Source organism: Corvus kubaryi, unplaced genomic scaffold (genome assembly GCF_017639235.1).
Source record: "Corvus kubaryi isolate FWS band 111438036 unplaced genomic scaffold, C.kubaryi_AGA036_p1.0 37398, whole genome shotgun sequence".
NCBI classification, from domain to species: domain Eukaryota; kingdom Metazoa; phylum Chordata; class Aves; order Passeriformes; family Corvidae; genus Corvus; species Corvus kubaryi.
The window spans coordinates 40,085,603-40,107,898 of record NW_024581137.1 but is presented as its reverse complement, the minus strand read 5'-3'; the positions used below and the strand labels follow the sequence as shown (position 1 = coordinate 40,107,898).

At 37.1% G+C, this 22,296-nt stretch overlaps 1 protein-coding gene across 14 annotated transcripts in view; it reads left to right on the top strand.

The window, feature by feature from the left end:
• NEBL (nebulette) overlaps positions 1 to 22,296 on the top strand; it is a 258,274-nt gene that overhangs the window by 219,683 nt on the left and 16,295 nt on the right. For 8 of the 14 annotated variants that reach the window (XM_042042788.1, XM_042042787.1, XM_042042784.1 and 5 more), the window contains 5 exons: positions 379 to 471; positions 2,727 to 2,831; positions 3,949 to 4,120; positions 8,124 to 8,216; positions 9,187 to 9,318. In XM_042042788.1, the coding sequence (XP_041898722.1) occupies positions 379 to 471; positions 2,727 to 2,831; positions 3,949 to 4,120; positions 8,124 to 8,216; positions 9,187 to 9,318 (595 nt within the window). The remainder of the gene's footprint in view (positions 1 to 378; positions 472 to 2,726; positions 2,832 to 3,948; positions 4,121 to 8,123; positions 8,217 to 9,186; positions 9,319 to 22,296) is intronic. The other 6 variants (XM_042042783.1, XM_042042792.1, XM_042042793.1 and 3 more) reach the window with 6 other exon arrangements.

The following is a 22,296-nucleotide window of genomic DNA, read 5'->3' as shown; positions in this document are numbered from 1 at the left end:
ATTTGCAGTGCACCTTGCTGAAATTCAGTTTTTCATGTGCTCTGCTTGCCTTTACTGCATTATTTGTGGCTTAACCCCATTCCAAATATGACATATTTCTCTGTACAGCCAAGGATCAGTCTGGTAAATGTCAAGATATTGTGTGCATATGTGGGTATATATCCACAGAAATGCATTAATAAACACCCTGCACAGAAAAAAATTTCAAGGTTATGTTTCAAAAATCAAGTTTTATAAACATTAATAAACTTCAGATGCATTTTAGCTTCTCAGTTGTTTCCTGGATGACCTTTCAAGTCATGCATTTTTATATAAAACAATGAGATATTGCTATAGTTGAAATAATATGAATATATACTTTATTCTGTTAAATAATAGGTTCACTACAGAGAGCAGCCTGGCAAAGCTACTGCTGTGAGTGTCACTCCTGAGATAGAGAGAGTCAGAAAGAATCAAGATAATATCAGCTCGGCAAGTTGTTTGAATCTTTTTGTCATTCAGATTTCAGTCATTGTAGAAATATAAACATGGATATGCTTTTCCTTTTACATTTGATGTGTCAAAGAAATCCAACTTCATCATTCACTGAAGAGATACTGGTTTTATTCTTTGAGGACATGCACTGCACATATGTGCAACAAACACATTCAGGGCTGCCTGATTATTCTTGCAAAAAAAATAAGTGGTTGTGTTGGTGCCAGTATTTTTCAAGGAGAGAGTCAGTAGGGGTCAGTCATTCTTTCAAGAATTTTTGTCCCTTGTTACCAAATTAGAGTTGCTAGATTGCAGGAGTGAATTGCAGTAAAGAATAAAGGAAATGAGAATTTAACCTCAGGGCAAATGTCTTTTTTTTTTTTTTGAGATTCAAAGCATGGAAGTGTCCACCTATGTTAGAGCTGAGTAGTTCTTAATAGGTCCCATTGCTAAATACTGAAGAGTAAGATAATATATCTTTTTGGCTTTTATGTTAATAAAATATAATTGCTACTGCAGTGGTGTAAGAAGCAGGGGACAATTCTATTAAGGAGCAAGGAAGAAGGGCAAAAAGCATGGTGAAGTAAAGGATAAGACCAGTTATGTTGCAGTCTGTCCTCAGCACTGAAAAAACATCAGTGGCAAAGTTGCTTCAGATGGTAAATAGAAGAGGTTTCATGCAGAACCACTGTGTCAATGTGGCAGGAGAGAATTACAAGTAATGAACACTTTAGAACTGAGAGTAGGAGTGAAAAGTAGCTTGGATTTGTCAGGGAATATGTCTAAGGACAAAGGAACAGAAGCTGACATTGTAACTACATATATCTTAATGATGATCTTAAAATGCTCATGAATATTTACCAAAGTCAATTATTTTTGAGGTGCGTAGTTGAAAATAAGAGGAAAACTTCACAACAATTCTAGACTTTAAGTAATTTTTTAATTTGTGAAAATGAAATGTGTTTTGCCAAGCGACTCCTTCACTTTGTTTCTCAAGATTTACAGGGATAAATACTCCTCTGTGTTAATGAGCAAGATGAAAATCAACCTATGTTGGCTGTAATTATTCTGTCCAGAAAATGCCTTATATTCAAAAGCATATGTAGCTGAATCTATTTTCTAAGAGAATTTACTGATTAATTTAGAAGGGTTTGAAGAACATGCAGTACCGTATATTTTTGTTTCTCTGTACATTACTTCAAACTTACCTATGAAACACAGACACCAAGATATATATTTTCATGTCTGCTCTCTTAGCCAATATGTAATCTTAAGGAGGGTTAGACAGTTTCAATACATGGTTTCTGTCATCACAAATGCATGTTGAAATAGATTTGCACAACTCATCTGAGGGGTAATACTTGGAGTGTGAATACAGAGGTAAATTTAAAATATTTACTAACACAGTGCACAGGTTACGGTGCGATGTAGGAGCTAAGAGAGGCCATTGGTAGAAGAATTCAACAAGACAGAAGAAACTGTAAGAGTACTCATTCCAGAACCAATAAGTAGGACTTTCACTATTTTAGAGTTTTGAGTGAGGTTTTTTTTCCTTCTTATTTTTAACAGACAATTAACCTTACATCTTTACTAGTCTGTAAAATGTCACAAAATAAGCTAATCAGAAGAAATGTGATGGGAGAGATTCTGTACTTACTGATGCACGAAACCCAGAGCCCAAATGTTCATTTTGGAAACAGAATATTCAGATTCTTCCCAGACATGTTGCTTTGTGCTACTAATAAAGACTAGCTATTGAACAGGAGTAAGAAAGCTTCCAAAGGATAAGAATTGAATTCCTTGACGTTCTCAGGTAATCCCAACCTGGAAGCAGACTGAGAACAGACTCTGTGTCTGTCTGGGTAATAAGATGGTAGCTTATCATCAGCTATACAAATTGGTTTTAAGGATATTCTAAGTCACTGAGGTGTTTTCTTATTATTTATCTTATTTATCAGTTGATAAATGAATTATTTCATTTATGTAATTTAAACAGTCACAAATTTCAGCTTTTAATTAAATACTTTCTTTTGAGTAAGTGATTGATGGAATAAATGTGGCTTTTGGCCCTACCAATATAGTAGCTCATCTGTGTCCTCACTGTGAAATAATTTACTAGCACATGAGTGTAAAGAAAGAAGAGAACTGCTTGTCATTGTGCTTTGGAATGGGTACTGTTGCATGCTGTGATTCTCACCATCCTTTCTCCTGTAAACAAGCAATTCACCTGTGCTGTTGTTGCTGTTTTGCAGGTCAAGTACAGCAGTGATCAGAGGCAGATGAAAGGTAGACGTAGTGTGCTTCTAGACACACCTGAGCTAAGGCATGTCAAAGAAACACAAAACAACATCTCAATGGTAGGGTACTTTCTTCCTATAACTAGAGCATACTAAGGAACGGCACTTGACTTCCACTGGACTTTGCCTTCCATTAATATAGGTAACTAATGAAACTCTCTCCTCAGGTATGGAAGGAATATTTTCTTCTTACGCCTGTAGAGGGAGTGTTTGCTAACTGCATAGGAGTGTAATGAACATTTTCAAAATACTAATAAACAGTTTTCTAACAGTTACATGTCTGTTCTTTTGGTTTTGTTTTTTCTTTAAAAATGTACACAGATCATTTGAGCATCACAATTTCACTGGATTAGGTGACACACTTCACCTGTGCCTGTGCATGTTCCTGGTTTCTGTGTGACTTTGGTTCTTGGAATGAGTTGTTTTGTGTGCATTGGCTTGTGTGAGAATGTTTGTCAATTTAATTCATTGATGATTAAGTTATTTATGATGTAAATATGCATAATCAGCAGTACTACCTTTATAACTCTTACTAATGCTGGGGTTTTGTTCCAACACTCGGTGCTGTAACAGTTTCTATTCTAATGTCCTTTTTTCTAATATATTTTTTTAAAGCAGACAGTTTAGAATAACTGTTGTTCTTTCTAAAAACCTATTTTAAAAGCCAGCTGTCATATGATAAAATGAAAGAGCAAAAGATACATTTTGTATGATACTGTGCATGTAGTGAAAATTATCAGTGAATGAAAATGCTTTAGTTCTTTAGAACTACTGCTGCTGGAACACTTTTACAGACAGGTGTAGTTGTCTGCATCTCTAGACAGCTATCCTATGCTAGAGAAGAAGGGAATGGACCGGATGGCCTCCTGAGGTCAGGGTTGTTTTGTGTACTGTGTGGTAGTAAGATGATACTTTGCTGCTTAAGCTAGTGCCTAATTCAGTGTGAATGGAAAAGAAATGCAAAATTGATAATAAAATTTCAGAAAATCAAGTTAAGGTGATCGAAAAGACTTGGCTGACCATGCAGCCTATCTCATGTGTAAAGCAATTTTGTTATGGTGCCAAGTCAAAGAATGTAAGTGCCTCAAAAACCAAACATGTATGCATTCTTGCTTAGAATAATTATTTGCTGTCAATTGCAACCTGGGGAAAAATGTAACTCTTCTTGTTTTCCTAGGTAAAATATCATGAAGATTTTGAGAAGACAAAGGGCAGAGGCTTCACCCCAGTGGTAGATGATCCTATAACAGAGCGTGTACGAAAAAACACCCAAATTGTGAGTGATGCAGCATATAAAGGTGTGCATCCACATATCGTTGAAATGGATAGAAGACCTGGAATAATTGTTGGTAAGCTGTTAAATATTGTTGTTATTGAAAGCACTGTGGTGAAGATAAAAGCCCCTGTTTGTGTTCTCCAGATTTCATTTTCTCTTTTTTCTCAGCATGAAACTTATGGCTGAACTAGTGGTTCCATGTCAGCTTCTGGTGAAGTAATAATGGGAGATTATAATTTGCTCTGTAATTAAAAAGAAAAAAAAAGAAAAGGATAGTTTTTGCTATTAGTTTAAATTTGATTATTGGCTCTATAGGGAAGGTCAAAATATCTGCAATAATCTTAATTTTGCACAGAAGAAAGATGATTCAACCTGGGATTCTGGAAGATTTCAGTGTTCAAATGTTGCAGGTCAGTTTGAGATTTCCCCTTCTGTCAGTCAGTAATTTCTCCAGATGTGCACATATCTATTTACCTCTTGTTTCAGAATTTCACACGGCTTTAGAAATATCTCCATCTGTAATTCATCACTAACTCATTAGATCCCCAATAAGCTAAGCACCAGTGTTCAGAAGGGATGTTCTGAAGGATGGTCCAAGATAAGGATTGGTGTTCAAGGGATAGAATACAGATGAGATTTATATGTAAAGACAAGGTATTGCATTAAGATATTATTTGACATAATGAATTCTATTTAAAAATTGAAGTGGATATTTGAAATTGTTTAAAAGTCAACAAGTCTGCTGTGGCAAAGGAAATGGTAACCTTTTTTCTTTTCTCATTTCTTTTTCTTTTGGTGTGTTCCTTTTCTGTTTTTCTGTGCTTTACAACCATGTAGACCCCAGAGGATCTGCGTACAAAACCCCAAACTGAGATAGCGCTCTAAAATTCTGCATACACAGTGATAACAGTGAGGATGACTTTTAAGTTTGCCTCTCAAAAACCAGAGAAATTGCAGGTGTAATGGACTAATTGGTGGGTCACAAAGGCCATCCTCCCGCCTAAAGCAAGGTTAACTATATAATTCCTGGCAGATGCTTTTTCAGTCTTTTCCTTAAAGTCTCCAAATGAGTCTCTCCCACACAAGGAAGTATATTTCTTTCCTTTTTTTTGCCATCCTTTATGTGTCTGTAGCTACAGCCTTATATGAGAAAGGATTCCTCAAAAGTGTGTGTTTAGAGAGCTCTGCCTGGGACAGCTGCTGATGATCTTCTATCACTACCCACTTTCATTGTTAGATGTGGTGCAGCCAAAGAAAAAGAGAAAGGCTCCTGTAAAATTGCAGTGTGATGTTCAGTTTGCAATATGCTGCTTAGTGCACACTAGAAACTTCCTGCTCTGTGCTGCATTGCATGTGAGCTGTAGCCCTGTGTAAGGACCATGTGTGCAGTCCCTTGTTCAGCCGCTGAAGCCTTGCTAGCACAAACAGATTGGCATTAAGGACATCCCTGAGATAGATTCTTGAGCTGTAAGAAGTGAAATATTAGTACTATTTATCACCTAATAATACTCCGGTATCAAAACACTCAGAAATTCTTAATTTCCCATACCTTTCAAACACCAAAAATTGTACAACTATTTAAAGGAAAAAGGCCATGACAAACCTTAAATATTTCAGCTAAATTTTTTGGAGTAAAATTGCAATTATAATATCTACTTGTTTAAAAAGAAGCAATGAGCTCCCTGCTCATGAAATGTCCTTGGCAGCTCAAAAAAAATTTGCAAACTGAAAAACATACTTATGACTCTTGTGGGTATTTTTTGTCATTTTTGTAAATTACGAAAAGTGTGTCAAAATCTCTCTTTTTTTTAATGTATTATTGGTGAAGCTGTAACTACTTTTTCAAATGCTAAAATTAATGACTCTTCTTTGGCAAATAGACACTAGTTTTAACCCTACTAAGCCGTTCTAAACCCATCAAGATAAATTGATGTGAGCGAGCTTTGGATCTGTTACTAAAGAGGAACCACAATTCTCACATGAATATAAGGATATTTTAACTTGGCAAAAGTTACCAGGGAGCTAAAATTGATTTGTGTTATAAATTGCCAAGATTCTGATTCTATGTATGTTAGTTCAGATTACAAAGATGGATAAAATCAGTACAAATCAATGTCTGTTGCATTTGTGCTGCCATGAAGCCATACTTCTATTTTTACTTATTAAGGCATGATCAAACAGGACAAGTTGGGCGTTCACCAATTCCCCTACCACTTCTCATGCCTGTCAGTACTTTTTGTAGGTGCATAATTTATCACCACTAGGACTAACACATAGTTTGTCAAAAGATTTTGTGTTGGCTTTAATTTATCTTGGCATGAAGGAGTTAGCTCTATGCCTCACCTTATGGGAGTTGTGGTAGATAATGTATAATGTACATACACTGAATGTATTCTAATGCCATGGGATTTATTTTGTTAGCTCTGTCTGTTCTTTCCATTGCATCTAGGCTATTAATAATTTGAAACATGAAAAATTTGGGGTCCTCACAGTCCCACTTTACCTACCAACCCATTATTTAGCTTGGTACCTCTCAAACCAGCAAAAGAACAAAGTTGGGAAGACAAGTTTTTTTTCCTGCTTGCAATACATGCAGTAAATCTTGCAGCCAGGTCTGCCCAAGAAGAAACTCCCTAGGAAAATTGAGTGATCTGGTAGATTTGTGCTTTGACTGATTATATTTTACATAAATGTTTTATTTGAAACAGATTTGAAGAGATTAAAAGATTATTTTAGTTTAGGCATATCAGATAACAGAATCATTTAGATTGGAAAAGAACTATAGGATCATCATATGCAACCATTAACCCAGGACTGCCAGGCCCACTACAAAACCATGTCCCCACATATTATGTCAACACATCTTTCAAATACCTCCAGGGATGGTAACTCAACCAATTCCCTGAGCAGCCAGTTCCAGTGCTTGACAACCTTTTCAGTGAAGAATCTTTTCCTAGTATCCAATATATAAACCTCCCCTGGCACAACCTGGGGCCATTTTCTCACATCCTGTCACTTGTTACCTGGGAGAAGAGACATATGCCCACCTCACTACCACCTCCTTTCAGGTATTTGTAGAGAGTGATAAGGTGACCCTGAGCCTCCTTTTCTCCAGGCTAAACACCCCCAGCTCCCTCAGCTGCTCCTCATCAGACTTGTGCTCCAGACCCTTCCCCAGCTCCAATGCCCTTCTCTGGACTTGCTCCAGGACCTCAATATCTTTCCTGAATTGAGGGGCCCAAAACTGAATCCAGGATTTGAGGTGTGGCCTCACCAGTGCTGAGTACAGGGGGACAATCACTGCCCTGGTCCTGCTGGCCACACTATTGCTGATACAGACCAGAATGTCGTTGGCCTCCTTGGCCACCTGGGCACTCACTGGCACGGAGAATTACTTGTTAAATTCAAGACTGGGCTTCATTTTACCCTGCGGTAGATGTGTACAATGCAGAGTTCTACAGCTGAAATCGTCACCTTAGTCCTTTCGGTATTAATTAAGAATGACGGATCCTTTTGAGTTTACATGAATTAAGCAATTAGTAGAAATTTATTTTGGATGAGATGAGCTATGCCCCTAACTTGTCTTCTTAGGCTGACATGATCTCTCCTGTATGCAAAGGAGAGTCAGTCAGCTGTGGAGCTGTGTACCGCCAGCTGTCGGCTATAGGGATATATACTGCAGCATCCCCACACAGTAAGGATGCTGCTGGTGAATTGGGGAAATAACCTTGTAGCTCTGATGATTTCGGTTCTGCTACTAGAAGAGAGCTCTAATATGTGATACTTAACTGGTTTCCATTTATTTAGACTTAAGAATGTACTATGGTCATGTTTAGAAAATGCAAAAAAATTGGAAGCAAAAGTCTCCTTAAAATAATGTCAGTGCTTAAAGTGAATACACTAAGTTCTTTTAAGCAGGAAATTAATGCTTTCTGATCTCTTCAGGTGAATATCTAGATATTTTGGTTAATTTCTAGATGAAGGAAATTGATTGCTGATTGTTAAAGCTCATTTCTTTCATGCTTTTACTTCCTTTGATGTTTGTCTGTCTTATAACTTCTGTGCTTTGGAAAAAGATCTTAAAGTTTGGCGCACAGATCCTGGCTCCATCTTCGACATTGATCCTCTGGAGGACAATATTCAGTCTAGGAGTCTGCATATGCTTTCTGGTATTACTTATATCCTGACTTTTCCCTAATTCAGCTCTTTATGTTTATGAAACTAAGATGATACTGTAAATTTTCAGGCCAATATGCCAGTCATATGTTTTATAAGCATACTTTCATATATATTTATAACTAGTAGTTTAAAAGCATTGTTTTATAGGAACTTCAGCCATAATCACATGTGCAGATAAGAAATAGTGAAATAAATCTTACCCTAAACAACTTATTCATGCCACTTACAAGTAGCCATTTAAAAAGCATTGACCTACTTTGTCCTTGCTATAAGTAGAATTTTCAAATAGTTGGATCTTATAAAATTTCAGAGTTATAGAAAGTGGCCTATTTATGAAATTGATTTCTTTTCCATGCACATTTTGCCTATATGGCACATGATATTATGCTTTGTTCTATTATTTGCTGCTCCAAGGTGTTCATAATTTAAGGATAGATGAAAAAGGAGAGTAAGTAATGTAATAACAGGGAGCAGTGCTTTGGCTTTATGAGTTTATTGATTCTTTTCCTGCATAGGAGTGTTTGTTTTGAATGTTTATTTTTCACATGTATTTCCTTTGCTACTTTGGAACTTTCAATATTCTTTTGAACAACATACAGCAGTATTTCCACATGCACTTGTATGCATGCTGGGATAAAGGAATAATTTGATTTTCCACTGGAAATTTTTATATTCTTCTTATTTATCCCTTCTCTTTCTGGTGTCTCAATACTACCTTCCATTTCTGATATTCTTTTAAAGCAAAGACCAAGCTTAATTGTATTAGATTTTGAAGCAAGCTTTGGAATTAATGGTGCTCAAAATGGATACAAAATTGCTAAGGATTCACTTTTCTCTAATTTTAATGCTGTCAGTGTATGAATAGCAATGTTAGCAATGGTGGGGTTTATGTTGTGGTTTGTCTTTGCACTTCTTTCATCTATTTACTGTGATATTTTTTATTTCTTTCTACCTTTGTAGAAAGAGCAAGCCGTTACAGTAAGCAGTATTTACATTCTACCAGTCTGGGAGATTATAAATCAGATGGCTCTGACACGAACCCTACCTTTTCTTACTGCAGTGAGATAACAAGGCCATCTGATCTTGAAGGAGGTACCCTTTATTCCCACCTTTTTCACTAACAGCACTGTTGCAGTGTGTTGCAACTTCACAGGCCTGTGTTAACTCCATATCCTTGTGTAGTCACAAGTAGAAACTGTGTAAGATATTGCCTGATTGATTAAGAAAGCAAAGCAAGCTCTCAAGACTACACAGTTTCTGCATGCCATATCATTCTATTGTGAATTCTCTTTCACAGTTTTGGTAATGTTGTCAGCTCCAAAGCCCTGGTAACTCCTATTTATAGTGCTTTAAAGAAGGTGTGTTGTGTTTTTGCAAAACGTACATGAACCTGGTTTTATTTTTTCTCTTGAATGACACTATGTAGCTGAACGAAATACACCTCTAACCTGAAAAAAACATATTTACCTTGGGCTTTTCAGTGGGTAAATCAAATATATCATACTATTTTAGTGACTAAAGTACTTTTTCCCCATATTCAACTATGCAGGTTTTTGTGGCTCTCTGTTTTCATCTTAAAAACAACCGAACAAATTTTATCCTGTTCTCTTTCTCAGTGGTTTGAGAACCAGGGTTAACATTCAGCTGGGAGGTTTATAGAGTCTGTTATGGTTTAACATGGATTAATATTAGAATACTTTGCCGAACCTGCATTCTCAGGTACAAACCCACATTGTGTACCTTTTGATGCCAATGATTAGAAGAAAATTTAGGAAAATGATGAATAAGGATCTAGTCATCCTAGTGGCATTACAGTATGCACTGGACTTGATTGATGAATTGAAAATATTCTGAAACATTGCATTCTAAATAGATATTTTTAAAAAATAGTGATTACTACTTCTCAGTTGTGAAAAAAGGTGCATTGGAAAGGTTATCCAAAGGGTTACTTTCTTTTTTTTTAAAGAAACCATTTAGTTGCCTGACATCATTAAATTACCCACACTTATAGAAGATTTTAAGGCATCTTAATTGTAGACTGCACTTGTTTATGTTCTCCCACTCACTGGAGTAATATGTTACTGTAGTGGTTGGTGCTTATGGAGTCTAGGTTGTTTTGGGTGCTGTGTAAATACACACAAACAGTTCTGATTGAGAATGGGCGAGGAAGAAGGTGTTCAGACTGAAGTGCTAACTCTGAACAAAGAAAGAAACACACACCTTTGACAGAAATACATTGCCTTTTATCACGTCTGACTATATTTATTTGGTATTTTAACTATATTCCCAACTCTTTTAATAGATGACAGCAATAATGCACATTATGTTGTTTTTTACATCTCTTCCTGGGATGGTGCAAAGTGGGCTTCACAGTCCAGTGCACATTGTCTACAGCTGTTCTGAACTTTTCTTTGGCAGTATTCCAAGCCATTTCAACGTTGCTTTGTCAGCTTGATTTGATTTTTAACAGATATTTTTTATTACTTGCCATATCGAGAACAGGAAATGGGCTTTATTTTCCTGGTTGTTCTGGCACTAGTAAGGTTGCTTTTTGTGGCTCTATTTATATCTATTGTTGTGGTGATGTCTTAAATAGATCCGTGCCAAGATCAACATATTTTTGCAAGAGGTTGTTTCCATTTTAGCAAGAGATTGTTTCCATTTTAACCCAGCTGGCTGGCCAAGGTTTGAGCATCTGTAGATGGTTCCAGTTGCAGGGAAGAAATAAGTGCCAGAGATAAGTAACTGAACGTAATCCTAATGATTTACAGGTAAATGCCATTTCTGTGAACACACTCAGAAAGAGCCAGCTGAAGACAGCATCTTTGGCCAAAAATAGTTTTTCATGGCAATATCTCATCCGAAAGGTCATTTTGCACATAGCCACAAGACAAGTTTACCTGTGACCTTTATACACTGTCTCTTATACCAGAAATGAGAACCAAATCCATTTTGGTGAGATTCCATGGGTATTTCTCATGGAGTTTGTACTTCTAGATCAGCAGGGTTTCTCATTGGCAATTGTTCTATCTGATGGTGTGCCAACATCAAAGACAGTTGGAGACCTGTGACCAATTTTACAATCTCTGAGTGTCTCTGGCCTTGTCTCATCATCTTTCACAGACTTCTACATTGTTCAATTGCTACTTTATTCTAGATACCTTTACTGATATTTGACACACAATTCAAATCTTCTGCTGCCACTGCTGATGGAATTGTTCCTTAACTACCTCTTCCCAGCCCTTAGCTGGGCCCCTGACTTAATGCCAGATATTAAAGGCTTATTTTATTCAGATCTAAATAACTCTCTCTTGTCTTTGGGAATTTCAGTAAAACATCACAGGGAAGCTACTAACATTGTTCATTAGAATTACTTCCTCCTATTTTGTTCCCTGACCCTTTTTTTAGATGATAATGTTAAGGTGAACCACGTGTCCTTCCCAGGGAGCTTTCTCAACAAAGTCAGTAGATTTTTGTATGATGTAAGTCCAGAAAATTCCCTGTTCTCCCTTTTAGAGTGTTGCAGGTAAAATTGAATAGGAAACAATTGTTAACACTTTCCAGCAAGCCTGGTACAGGTCATAGGCTTTCATTTTAATAGTCTTTTTGAATTTACTGTTCAACTTTGTGTGTCGTTTTTTACAGCTTCTTTCTGTGATTGATAAAGTTGACTTTATTACTTAATGGTATCTTTGAGGTTTTTTGCCACACTGAACAGAAGATGTTGCACTAGAGCTTCTCAGTCTGCCTAAATACATTGTAATAAGTTATTGCCTAACAAAGATTATCTTTTTACTTGCAAGCCATTCTGTAGGACTTCACAGAAACACTGGGTGCCACATTTTTGCAAAATTCTCAGCAGTAATGAGCAATTATTTTCAACTTGGCTAAAAAGGAATAGAAGTTAATGATTTCTCTCTTTTAGTCCTGCTCTTAACACTGATGTTGCAACTTCTCAGGCATGGAACTATTCACTTTTGGGAAGGTTTTTCAGATTTTCTTCAGTAAAGAGAGGTTGAGATATATGGATGTCAGATTTATTTTGTATATAAGGACAAACCAGGCAGTTTTTTCTCCACAGAACACTAGGAAAAAAGTAGCAAAGTTCTGAAGTTCAGGACTCTCTAGGCAGCAGTCTGTCTGACAGATATCTCAACTGTTGTGTTTTGGGTTTTATTTAGTTTCCTTATAAAGTCTTTTCTGTCTGTCCTGATTTTTCATGCAGCCTTGTACAGTGGTTTTCTCCCAGTTCTTTTCACACTCACTCTCTTGCTCTCCTTCCTTCCCTATGAGTAAAGTTCCATCCTGTTAGTTTGCATTCAGGCTTCAGGAGAAAATGATTGAGTTCATATGGCTCAACACCTCTGCCTATCTCGCCCTATTTTGGACAGTTTCTAGTTGAAATTTTCAGGGCTGATTTTCTGTTCTTTTGCATTTGACATTTCCTTTTTTTTTTCGTCATTTATTTCCTCTTAATGTCTAGTTTGTGTGCACACCTTTGTCTAGGTGTCTGTCAACATATAGACATGATGCATAAATTTTTTCCTTACTATAGGTTCAGAATTTTTCAGTGTAAGAAAGTGACCCTTTATTCTTATTTTAAAATGTTTGTAGCCTGTAGATGGAGAAAAATAAGAGATGAGTATCAGTTAGTTTTCAGTTATGGATATATTGTTACTCTGATGGGGAAAAAACATGATTTCTTGGTTATTTTCTAAGTCATCATATTATCTTAAAAGATACATAGAAATCAGTCTGTAGGAGACAGAAATCAGTTTTGCTGTACTCCCAAAAACACATGTTATGTAGGAAACCTTAGGAAATATTAGGACAGAATTTTCAAGGGCCTTTTGTTGCATTTTAAACATGAGTGCTGAAATTTCATTTCTTTGGTTGGAGCCAGCATGTTACTGGTTGCCTGCATGTGTGCTATTTATACTTGTCTCCTTCAGCCCAAGTTCTTCAGATTCAGTTCACCTGCTGCCACCAGACAAGTAGTGAGAATTAGCATAAAGGAGCCTTGATATGAGTTTTAAGGTCTTCCTTTCTTTATTTTAATGACAACAGTCTGCCAGCAGCACTCAGGTCTCGATCTTTGCCTGGTTAGTTATCTTCTTTTACTCGCACTGGCAGTCCAAATACACAGATTTCAAGAAACTATGAAATTCCACTTATATCTTTCTAGTCTCTTAATTTTTGTTCTCAGCCTTAACAGTAACCTGTAGATTGCTACGAGAAAACAGAAAATTAGTGTTAGATATTTCATTGATATAACTAAAAAGAAATCCAGAAAAGATTGGTGCAAGCAACCTCTGAGGAATAAATGCAGCAAATGGGCACTGCTGGCAATTTGACTCCAAAGTCTATGACGACTGAAGAAGACACAATGCTGCAGTCTCTTTCTTAAAGTTTTGAAGTCTTTATCTAGCTTGGAGTGGAAGTTTAATCAATGAGAAACAGTAAGTCCTTTCATCTCTCTCCCCAGTGGCATGTCCTCCTTGGTGATACGAACCTTCTGAAGAAGAACGGCTCCAGAGCAGCTGAGCCTGCTCCCCTCCCTTCCTCCAAACTCCAGGGGTTATCTTCCTCCTTTCCTCACTGAGGCAGGAACACATTGTAGGCCATTAGAAGAACTGCTGTTTGAACTGCAGTGTGAACACAGCCCTGCAAAGAGCAAACGCAGACCTTATGTATCACTGAGTGTCACTGGCAGCAGCCTTGTTCTGTGTACCAGCTCAAGGAAAGGCCTTTTATGCCTCAGCCCAAGACTGACATTTTAAACATTAATTTCAGGGATGTCTCCTTCTCTTCCCCTAGCACACACAAATATTGGTAACTCTGTATGTAAAATGATAATTTGTAGGATTTTCCTGAGGCTTTGACACCCACACATTTATACCACAGAAAATCCTAGAACAAGGAACTTTGCTGCTGCTTCTTCTCCTGGTTATTCTGGTCAGAAGACTACAAATTAGTCAAATAAAATGGAGAAAATACCTCTTTATTTCACATGCTGGAATTGCAGATGTTTCCTGGTATGTAGGCGAAGGAGTCTCCTTGCATTGGTATAGTGGTCATAATGCATCTCCTATGCCAAGAGCTGAAAGAAGATGAGGAAAGAAAACCAGATTTTGTTCCCTTCCTTGCTCTGTCCTTCCCATGAATTTTTATAAAAACCCTCTGGTTTTGAGGTTGGAAAAAACATCACCATTATTAAAAGACAAATAGAAGAAAAAAAGAGGGAATAATACCTCTTATCTTGCAATAGAGAGATCCGTCTTCCATGTCCAGGTGCAGCTGTCAGGAGTACAGGGCAGGAATCCTTCACTCCTCTTTGTGTTCATATTCAGTTACTAAGCTTTGCCATTCTGAGGAGGTCAAGCAGAGTGACACAGCAGTTATATTTTCTTCTCTGTCAGCCAAGGGAGAATTGTTCTTTTTTGCTAGGTAGCTGATTTCTGTTTCCATTATGTTCCCCAGAGTCCGGTTATCAAACATGGCATTCAGAGGGAGAGGAATTGTACAGTTCACAGGAAGAGCTATAGGCTTTTGTGGGTTTCTTGTCCCCTTTTAAGTGTGTCAGCTGGCTGCCCTGCCACAGAAAGCTGAACACATCAAAACAATGCTCTCTGTCTACTCTTGGTACTTCTTGGTGAGGGTCACATTGACACTTCTCTTAGCCACCAGACTCTTATATCTGTTTCTGACTTTTTTGTATTTCAGACTAGATGGTACTTTGGTTTTCCTTCTTTAACATGCCAGCCCCCAGCAGGTTTGCCAGCCTGAAAGCTAACGTGTGGGAAAAAAATAGTTTTCTTCCATTCAAAAGCATTGTAGTAAAACTGTTTTTCCATCTTGGTAACCAGGTGGTTTTCTCTCCTTAAGCGTGTAAGCTACTACAAATGCTTGCAGTCAAATAGTAAATAACTTACCCACAAACTTCTGTGATATTTTTGAACTTAAAAAATAGTTCTCTTGTATGTTATACAAACACAAGTGTATGTATATGTTTGTAATCTCTCTGGTGCCACAAATTATTTAGCATGAAGAGTTTTCTTTGTTAGAGAGCTTATATTCCAGAACCAGTGAACCCTGGTCTGCCATTCTCAAATATATTTTTACAGAAATGATATATTTTCCTTTGTTAAGGTTTGCTGTAACCACATTGTAGCCCAAAAGGACATGGTTTTCCAGGCAGCAAGACAGAGCTCTCTCCCTTCTGAAAATTGCATGTTTCATTTGAAGGTGTGTTTTACTGTTTCAGCTTCTGCCTCCATTTTTGCAGTGACTCCTAATGTTCAAAGGGCATTTTTTTCCTGATATAAAATAACAGCATTACAGTTAGAGGAGTTCTTGAAAACAGTGGGAGGCTTCCTGGTGTTAAAAACCTTCTCAACTCTAGATTTGAGATAAGAAGGAAAAATAAAGACAAAGTTAGTTGTGAGAGTTTAGATTTCCGTTAGAAACAGGTTGAGTATGTTCCCTGCACATATGCTAATTTCTATGTGTTTACATGATAAGAGGATTTCTGACTGCTTAATATACAGTTTTGTCTCTGAATAATCCATTTCAGCCTTTTAAGCCATGTAAGTATATAAATCCAGAGAGTCAATGGGACTACACTTATGCACTATCTTGTGCATTATCAATTTTCTGTCCTAGTCTGGACTATGGGACTTTTAGTGTCCTCTGCTGAATGCTTTGTTAATGCACAGCATGAGAGAAATTAATCCACAAAATTATATTTCATTCTTTCCATTACAAAGAGGTATTAAAAAAATCAGGTAAAACCTGATTTTTTAACATAGAACTTGAAAATTCATATAGTACTCCAAGTGATAGCATAGTTAAATTTTGATTAAGGTTTGGTTTAGGGTGCTGGGAATAAAACTGAATATTCCATGCTGGTTGTAATACATTAAGATATGAATCTTGATTCATCTGAAGGCACATTTTCATTCAGTGTGTATTCACTGAGGGTGAGTTAATGTTCCAGGGAGAGCTTTACATTTCACACTTCCAAAACATTTTTGCTTAGATTCCTTATACCTATCTTTGATTCCCATACTTCTCTCCCACACTCTTGACATCTGGCAGCATCAAAAGACAATCCCCACACATCCAGGGGGAGGAGAATCCAGAAGATATCACCCTTTTAATTTCTGTAGTGTAGCAGTAGTTCAGGGGATCCTTCTGTTTGTTCTGCCAGCTGTCAGAATTTGATGTTCCCTTTTCCATTAAACAGTTAGTGAGCAGAAAGTGGAAGGGAAGTTTCCAAGTGACTCAGCAGTTGGAAGTGTTAATGGCTCCCTTGGCAAGGAGTTGTTTCAGTTGTTAAGTGTGGTCCCCTAGAGCAGCTTTTGATACACTTCAGAGAATTTTATATCTAGTAGACAATAAATATAATTAGTAAAATTGTGTGCAGTGACATGTGCTTGATGCTGTCCTTCCACCATTGTTCAGATTGGCTATACCTACTATGCAAATAAATCGATGCACAGAAATCAAAGCACAGCTTCTGTGAAAAGAACATGCAGGCTTTTCTCTCTAATGCACAAGGGCATTAGTAGTATGTTCGTAAGAAAATTCAAATTATAATTGAAGGCATGTGGGTAAGGTAACATGTTAACCTTCATTTTACTAAGTCTTTCCTTCTGTGAGGAAGCCTAGAGCACAACTGTGCCTATTCACAATTTAAGTAGGAATTTGCAGCTTCCTGTGGTACACCATGGCCCTGCTAGGTCTGAGGATGCCTTGGGCTGGCTTTAAGATATTTTGTGCCTTCATAAATAAAATAACGTGGTTTGGTGTGTGATGAGAGAAAAGGCAGATTGTACTGTTGTCTCAGCTGAGACAGGCTGCAGCTTAGGTTGAATGTTGGGCAAAAAAGTCAGCTGGCAGTCAGGTTTGTTTGTGACACCAGATCCTGGCTGCAGTTCGTATTCTGAGCAGGATGCCCTGTGATTTGATTATGTGCCAGGCACAGCACCAGTGGGGGAAATGGGGGATGTGTATGGGTATTTTGGCATAGCAGCTGTTAATAGACTCATAGGCTGAACTCTTTGGGCTGTACAGCTACTGCTGAAGACTAATGCCAAGCTAATATTCATAGTAGTGTCTGAATAAAATGATCTTTTATAGTTGAACTGCTAGAACAACTCCTATGACACACTATAATGTATGTAGTTGCTGTTAGTAATTCTTTTTTCCTCAGGTTGCAATAGAATATTTAATGTATTAATTTTGCTTTTGTGAGGAAAACGAGTGAATTAAACATCTAGAAAAGATTTTGTAGTTGAATATTCAAACCAGATTTTGTCAGTACATTTAACTGGTTTAGAATATTCTGTGTTTATCATAATAACCCTAAAATTACATTTTTGGATTCAAAATTGGGAACAAATAGGACTCCAGTTTTAGGGTTAGAAGCCAAATAGTTGAAGTAATTTTCTGTTTTACAGTGTTGTAGTAAAAATTTGTCAGTGAAATCTGGAAGGGGGATAAATGGTTTGTATTTTAAGTGAAATAAATTTTAAGAGAAGTAGATGGTTGTAGCTGGCCATAAAGTCCTAAATGTCAGATACAGAATTCATACAATTTTTAAAATCCCCGAAACAACTGTTAAAAGAAGTTGGATGAAGATAATAATTAATATAATTCATTCTAAATTGTAATTTTGTATTGTGTTCACTTTCATTTTATGCTGTTTTTTTAGCAAAAGCGACAAAAACATCACTGTGAGTAAACACTACAGCCTTTTCCTGTAATTTTAAAGGCTGATAACACTTTGAAATATTTTACTGACTGAACTTCCTGGGAGAGCATTTAACAACCTATTTTATAACAAAAACCTTTAGCTTTCATTTGAAAAAGATTTTGTTTGAAGGGGCTGCTATGGAATTACATTTATCAAATCAATTCTTTTGAGTGTTTATGGTCTTACAGTCCTAAATATCCATTCCAAAAGCAGTCTGGGGAAGCTGATGTCATTTTCAGAACATCAAAATTGCCTGCTCTGCCAGAACAGGACTGGCTTTTGCTTTTTGCAAGCTGTGAGGCTGCCACTTACCACCTCACTGCTCCAGAGTCATACACAGGCACGGACTCCAAGGGTTGTTTGAGATTTGGCTTTCTTCTCTCCTGTTGCCAGAGCACTAAATTACATGTAGTTAATACTTTACAACTCTGTGATGCTTTACTAGGACAGTAATGTGTTAATGATCACAAAAGCTCTTGAGCTGTTACTCAGTATCCTCCAACCCCTGTACCTCAATAAAAATGATGCTCTAAGCAGTATTCACAATCACTTCCTGGCAAAAATCTTCCCTGTGTTGTTGTCTTTTAATGATGAGGGTGATTGTTCTGTGGACTGTCCTCTTTTAATGTTGACTGTAGAAAACAGGACATCCTGGGTTCCTTTCATTTTTCCCTAGACTGTGATATTTGATAGCTGCTTGCAGACAAGGCTTCTAGAGACTCTGCTAGCCTGGGCTTTTTTAAAATATATTGCATTTTTGCAGTTACTCTGAAGAGGAATGAAAGCCATACTACTTTTTTTTAAGGAAAAAAATTGTCCGTGAGAGACTGACTTTTGAAATACAGAGATTTAGAAACCTCAGAGAGGTGAGAAGGGACCTTGGAAAATAATTTGCCATGAAAAAGGATATAATGGAATTGATGGATCTACCATTCCTCAAAATGTGAAGAATTAAGAAGGTCTGCATCACCAGACACATAGACCATGATGTACTGGAGAGACATTTTGCCAACTGTTCTTCCACTGTCCTAGCTAGTATTTCTCAAATTCCTACTCCACCTGCTATTGGATTTATGATGGACTTATAAAACAAAGACCAATGTAACTATTATTAGTGATATTGCTTGTTCATACAAATCAGGAACTTTGGACTGAAATATGAGATAGTCCCTGCCTGAAGGGAAACCTCAAATAAAACACAGGATTCCAGTGTCATCAGGACATTAGACATTCTTTTTATTGTTCCTTTCAAAATTTCTTAGTTTTCTCTGGCATATGCTCAACAGCCATATGAGATCATCTGTTGTCATTTCATTCAAAATCAAATTTTAATTTCTTACATTGAAATTACTTTCAGGAGTTATAATTGCTTGATTCTGCATTTCCTGTAGTAATCTACTTCAGCTTACATGGTGGATACAATATAGTTAGTCTTAATTATTGCTAGCTGATAAAATGGTGTTCTAAAATAATGATTCTTAAAGCAATCTTTGTCTAGTCATGACACTAATGAAGTTTAGTTTAAAATACATGATTTTGTAAATTGTAGTATGTCAGTAAGTAGTCATGAAAGTAGAGTCATTTTGATTTTTTGCATAATGAATAATTAATGTTATTTTAAACACAAAATCAGTAATTTTGTTGGCCTCCTCTCCATCATTTTTTAACTATTTGAAGATTGTACAGTTTATTTCTTATATCTTTAGAATTTAGGTTATGGAAACTTCCTAAGCTGTCACATTCTGAATTTGCCACTGACTCCAAGTAGTTCAGAGCTTCAATTCTAATGAGGTCAATGAGCATGGCAGATATTTATTAACACCCTCGGTGAATTAGGCCATACTTTCAGGTTGTTATTTCAACAACCTAATTATATCTGGGTTTGATATCCCAATTTACTAACTATTACTGACTCCTGTAATGGATAGCATGCAGACGAAGTGCCGCTTCTGACAGAACCACTGAGAGCAACCAGCCTGGTAGCTCAGACATCCATGAAAACAGGCTAACTGACTAGTAAAGGGCAAGGAAAAGAGGAGAGAAAACCAAATAAAAGAAATGAAGAGAAAGTTACTTTTACAAGAAAAAATGCCAAGATGCCTTACCATGGTGTTTTCTACTGTTCTAAAAACAGCATTTTTCTGTGTCAGGTCTCACCATCTTCAGTGTTCAGGTTAGTGCTTTTTATATGGTTACACAGTCTGAGCTATTCCCAGTAAATAGCACTGTGCTGTGCTACCCTTTCTGATAAGAAAAGACTTTATTAATAGATAAGAGTCATAACTACTTTAGAATGTGTTTTTTAATTTTCTAGCTTATTTGAAAAGTTAATGCTGAGCAATTTAACTTTATAAATGGCTGGGAATTTTTCAATGTTCATCAGAAGATAGTAGTTTAAAAGGCAAAATTTTGTATAGGAACAGGTTACATGTGACTAATATCTCAATGCCAAAAGAACCCCATTTTTTCAGTTTGAGATTTTTAAGGTTAAACCTTGACATTTTTAAAACAAAGAATCCAGCTTTGTGTTGAAATATGTTTAATTTTGCAGAGGCACATAAACTGTAATAATGATTGAAAATTACAGATATTTTGATTGATATGACTGGCAAAAAAAGAAGTTTCTTTACCTAATTTTTAACATTTCTTTTTGCATGAACCTTTGATATTTTTAAAAAATTTTCTTCCCATTTGGGTGCAGGAGCATTCTTGGCAATCAGTTCTGCACTGTAAAATTATTACTGAGGTTTTCCTAACGTTTTCTGTATCTAAAGTTCCTGTACTCTGATGTTTGTTTTCTCTACTCCTGTGACTGCTTTTTTACTGTATTCTTTAGAGACCATCTCCTTGCTCAGCACCATGGTGATGCTGCAGAGTTCTGTACCTCATATCAACCTCTCTGGGCAATCCTTGCACACATTAAAGTCTTTTAAGTTCTCTGATACCTGTTTTTACTGTCAAGTAAACAGCTCTTGCTGGCTGCATTAGGCTTAATATTCTCTCAATTTCTGCTATGACTTTTTACAAGTACTGTGGAGACCTAGGATGCAAATAGTTTGCAAGTAGTTGAGCAGTGCATGCCACGTGTGAGCATACACCTGCATTACATGGGGAGCTTTGTTTGGAGCTGGATGCTGGGATGTCTGGAGGGAAGCGTCTGTGAGAGGCTCAGCTCTTTTTTGGTTTGAATTCAGAGGTGGCTTGCACAAAAGAGAGGTGCTTAGGGAGACATACCTTGCAACAACCGAGCTGATCTAGCAGTTTGTTGCTATCTGCTGTCCATGGCCTTGGTACTTGGTCCTGCCTCCATCCTTTTACTACATCTGGTCTGATCCCTGGCGGAGCTCACCAGGCCAGCAGAAGAACAACCCAGCTGAGAGGAAGGAAGGGGCAGCAGAAGTGTTAGGCTCTCAGCCAGCTCATGGGGCACCAACCTCAGATATGCAGTGGGCACGAGGGATGGACTGCCTGTAACCTCCTTAAGACATACCACCTCATGACTCCTGCCAAATTCTTCTAACAGTCTTAACTTCAGCAGAGAAGGATGTTTAGCACATCATCTTTAAAAGTCTGCTAAAAGCTCAACTGTCATAGCAGTCAAGTTACTTTTCTGCTCTTTATGTGTCTTTAACATTGTATCCTCATCACATCTAACCTGCCTTGTTCCCAAAGCATTAAGATTCTTGTTTCTGATTAGCCTGTGATATGGGCCTTCTTTAAATCTCTTACTAAATTCTTGGCTAACAACAATTATGTTCCACTTATGCTGCTGTTTATGCTTGGGCGGGATGTGAACTTCTGCAGAATTAATGTGTTAACCTCCTTCAAATCTCTCCTTAAAACTGTTTCTCGAGATGCTTATATAGTTAATGCAATGCTGGGCTGAGCTCATCTCAAGAGCTTGTACCATAATATAGAGAGCATGGGAAGTAAAGAGGAGAAATTAGAGGGTTTGTGGTTGCTCAAAGAGGTGTAGTAAAATCTGCATCCCAAAAAAAAATTGACAGGACAAGGCCTGAAGAAACCCAACCTAACTGCAAATTTGGTCCTGATTTTAAATGGGGACAGACTATACTATTTCTAGAGGCTTCTTTGACAAAAAAAATTACTTTAAATATTTCAATGACAATGTGCAGCAGCCAACATCTGGGGAAATCGATAGAAAACAAGAAAATAAATTATCTAGCCAGAGTTTGAAATCAAAGTAACCTCTTTAACACTTTCTGGAGAAGGCTTTAAAAGGTATCAGTTGTTGTTATCCACCAGCTTTAACACAGCAGTAACAGTTTTATTTCCCATATTTCCTAAGGTTG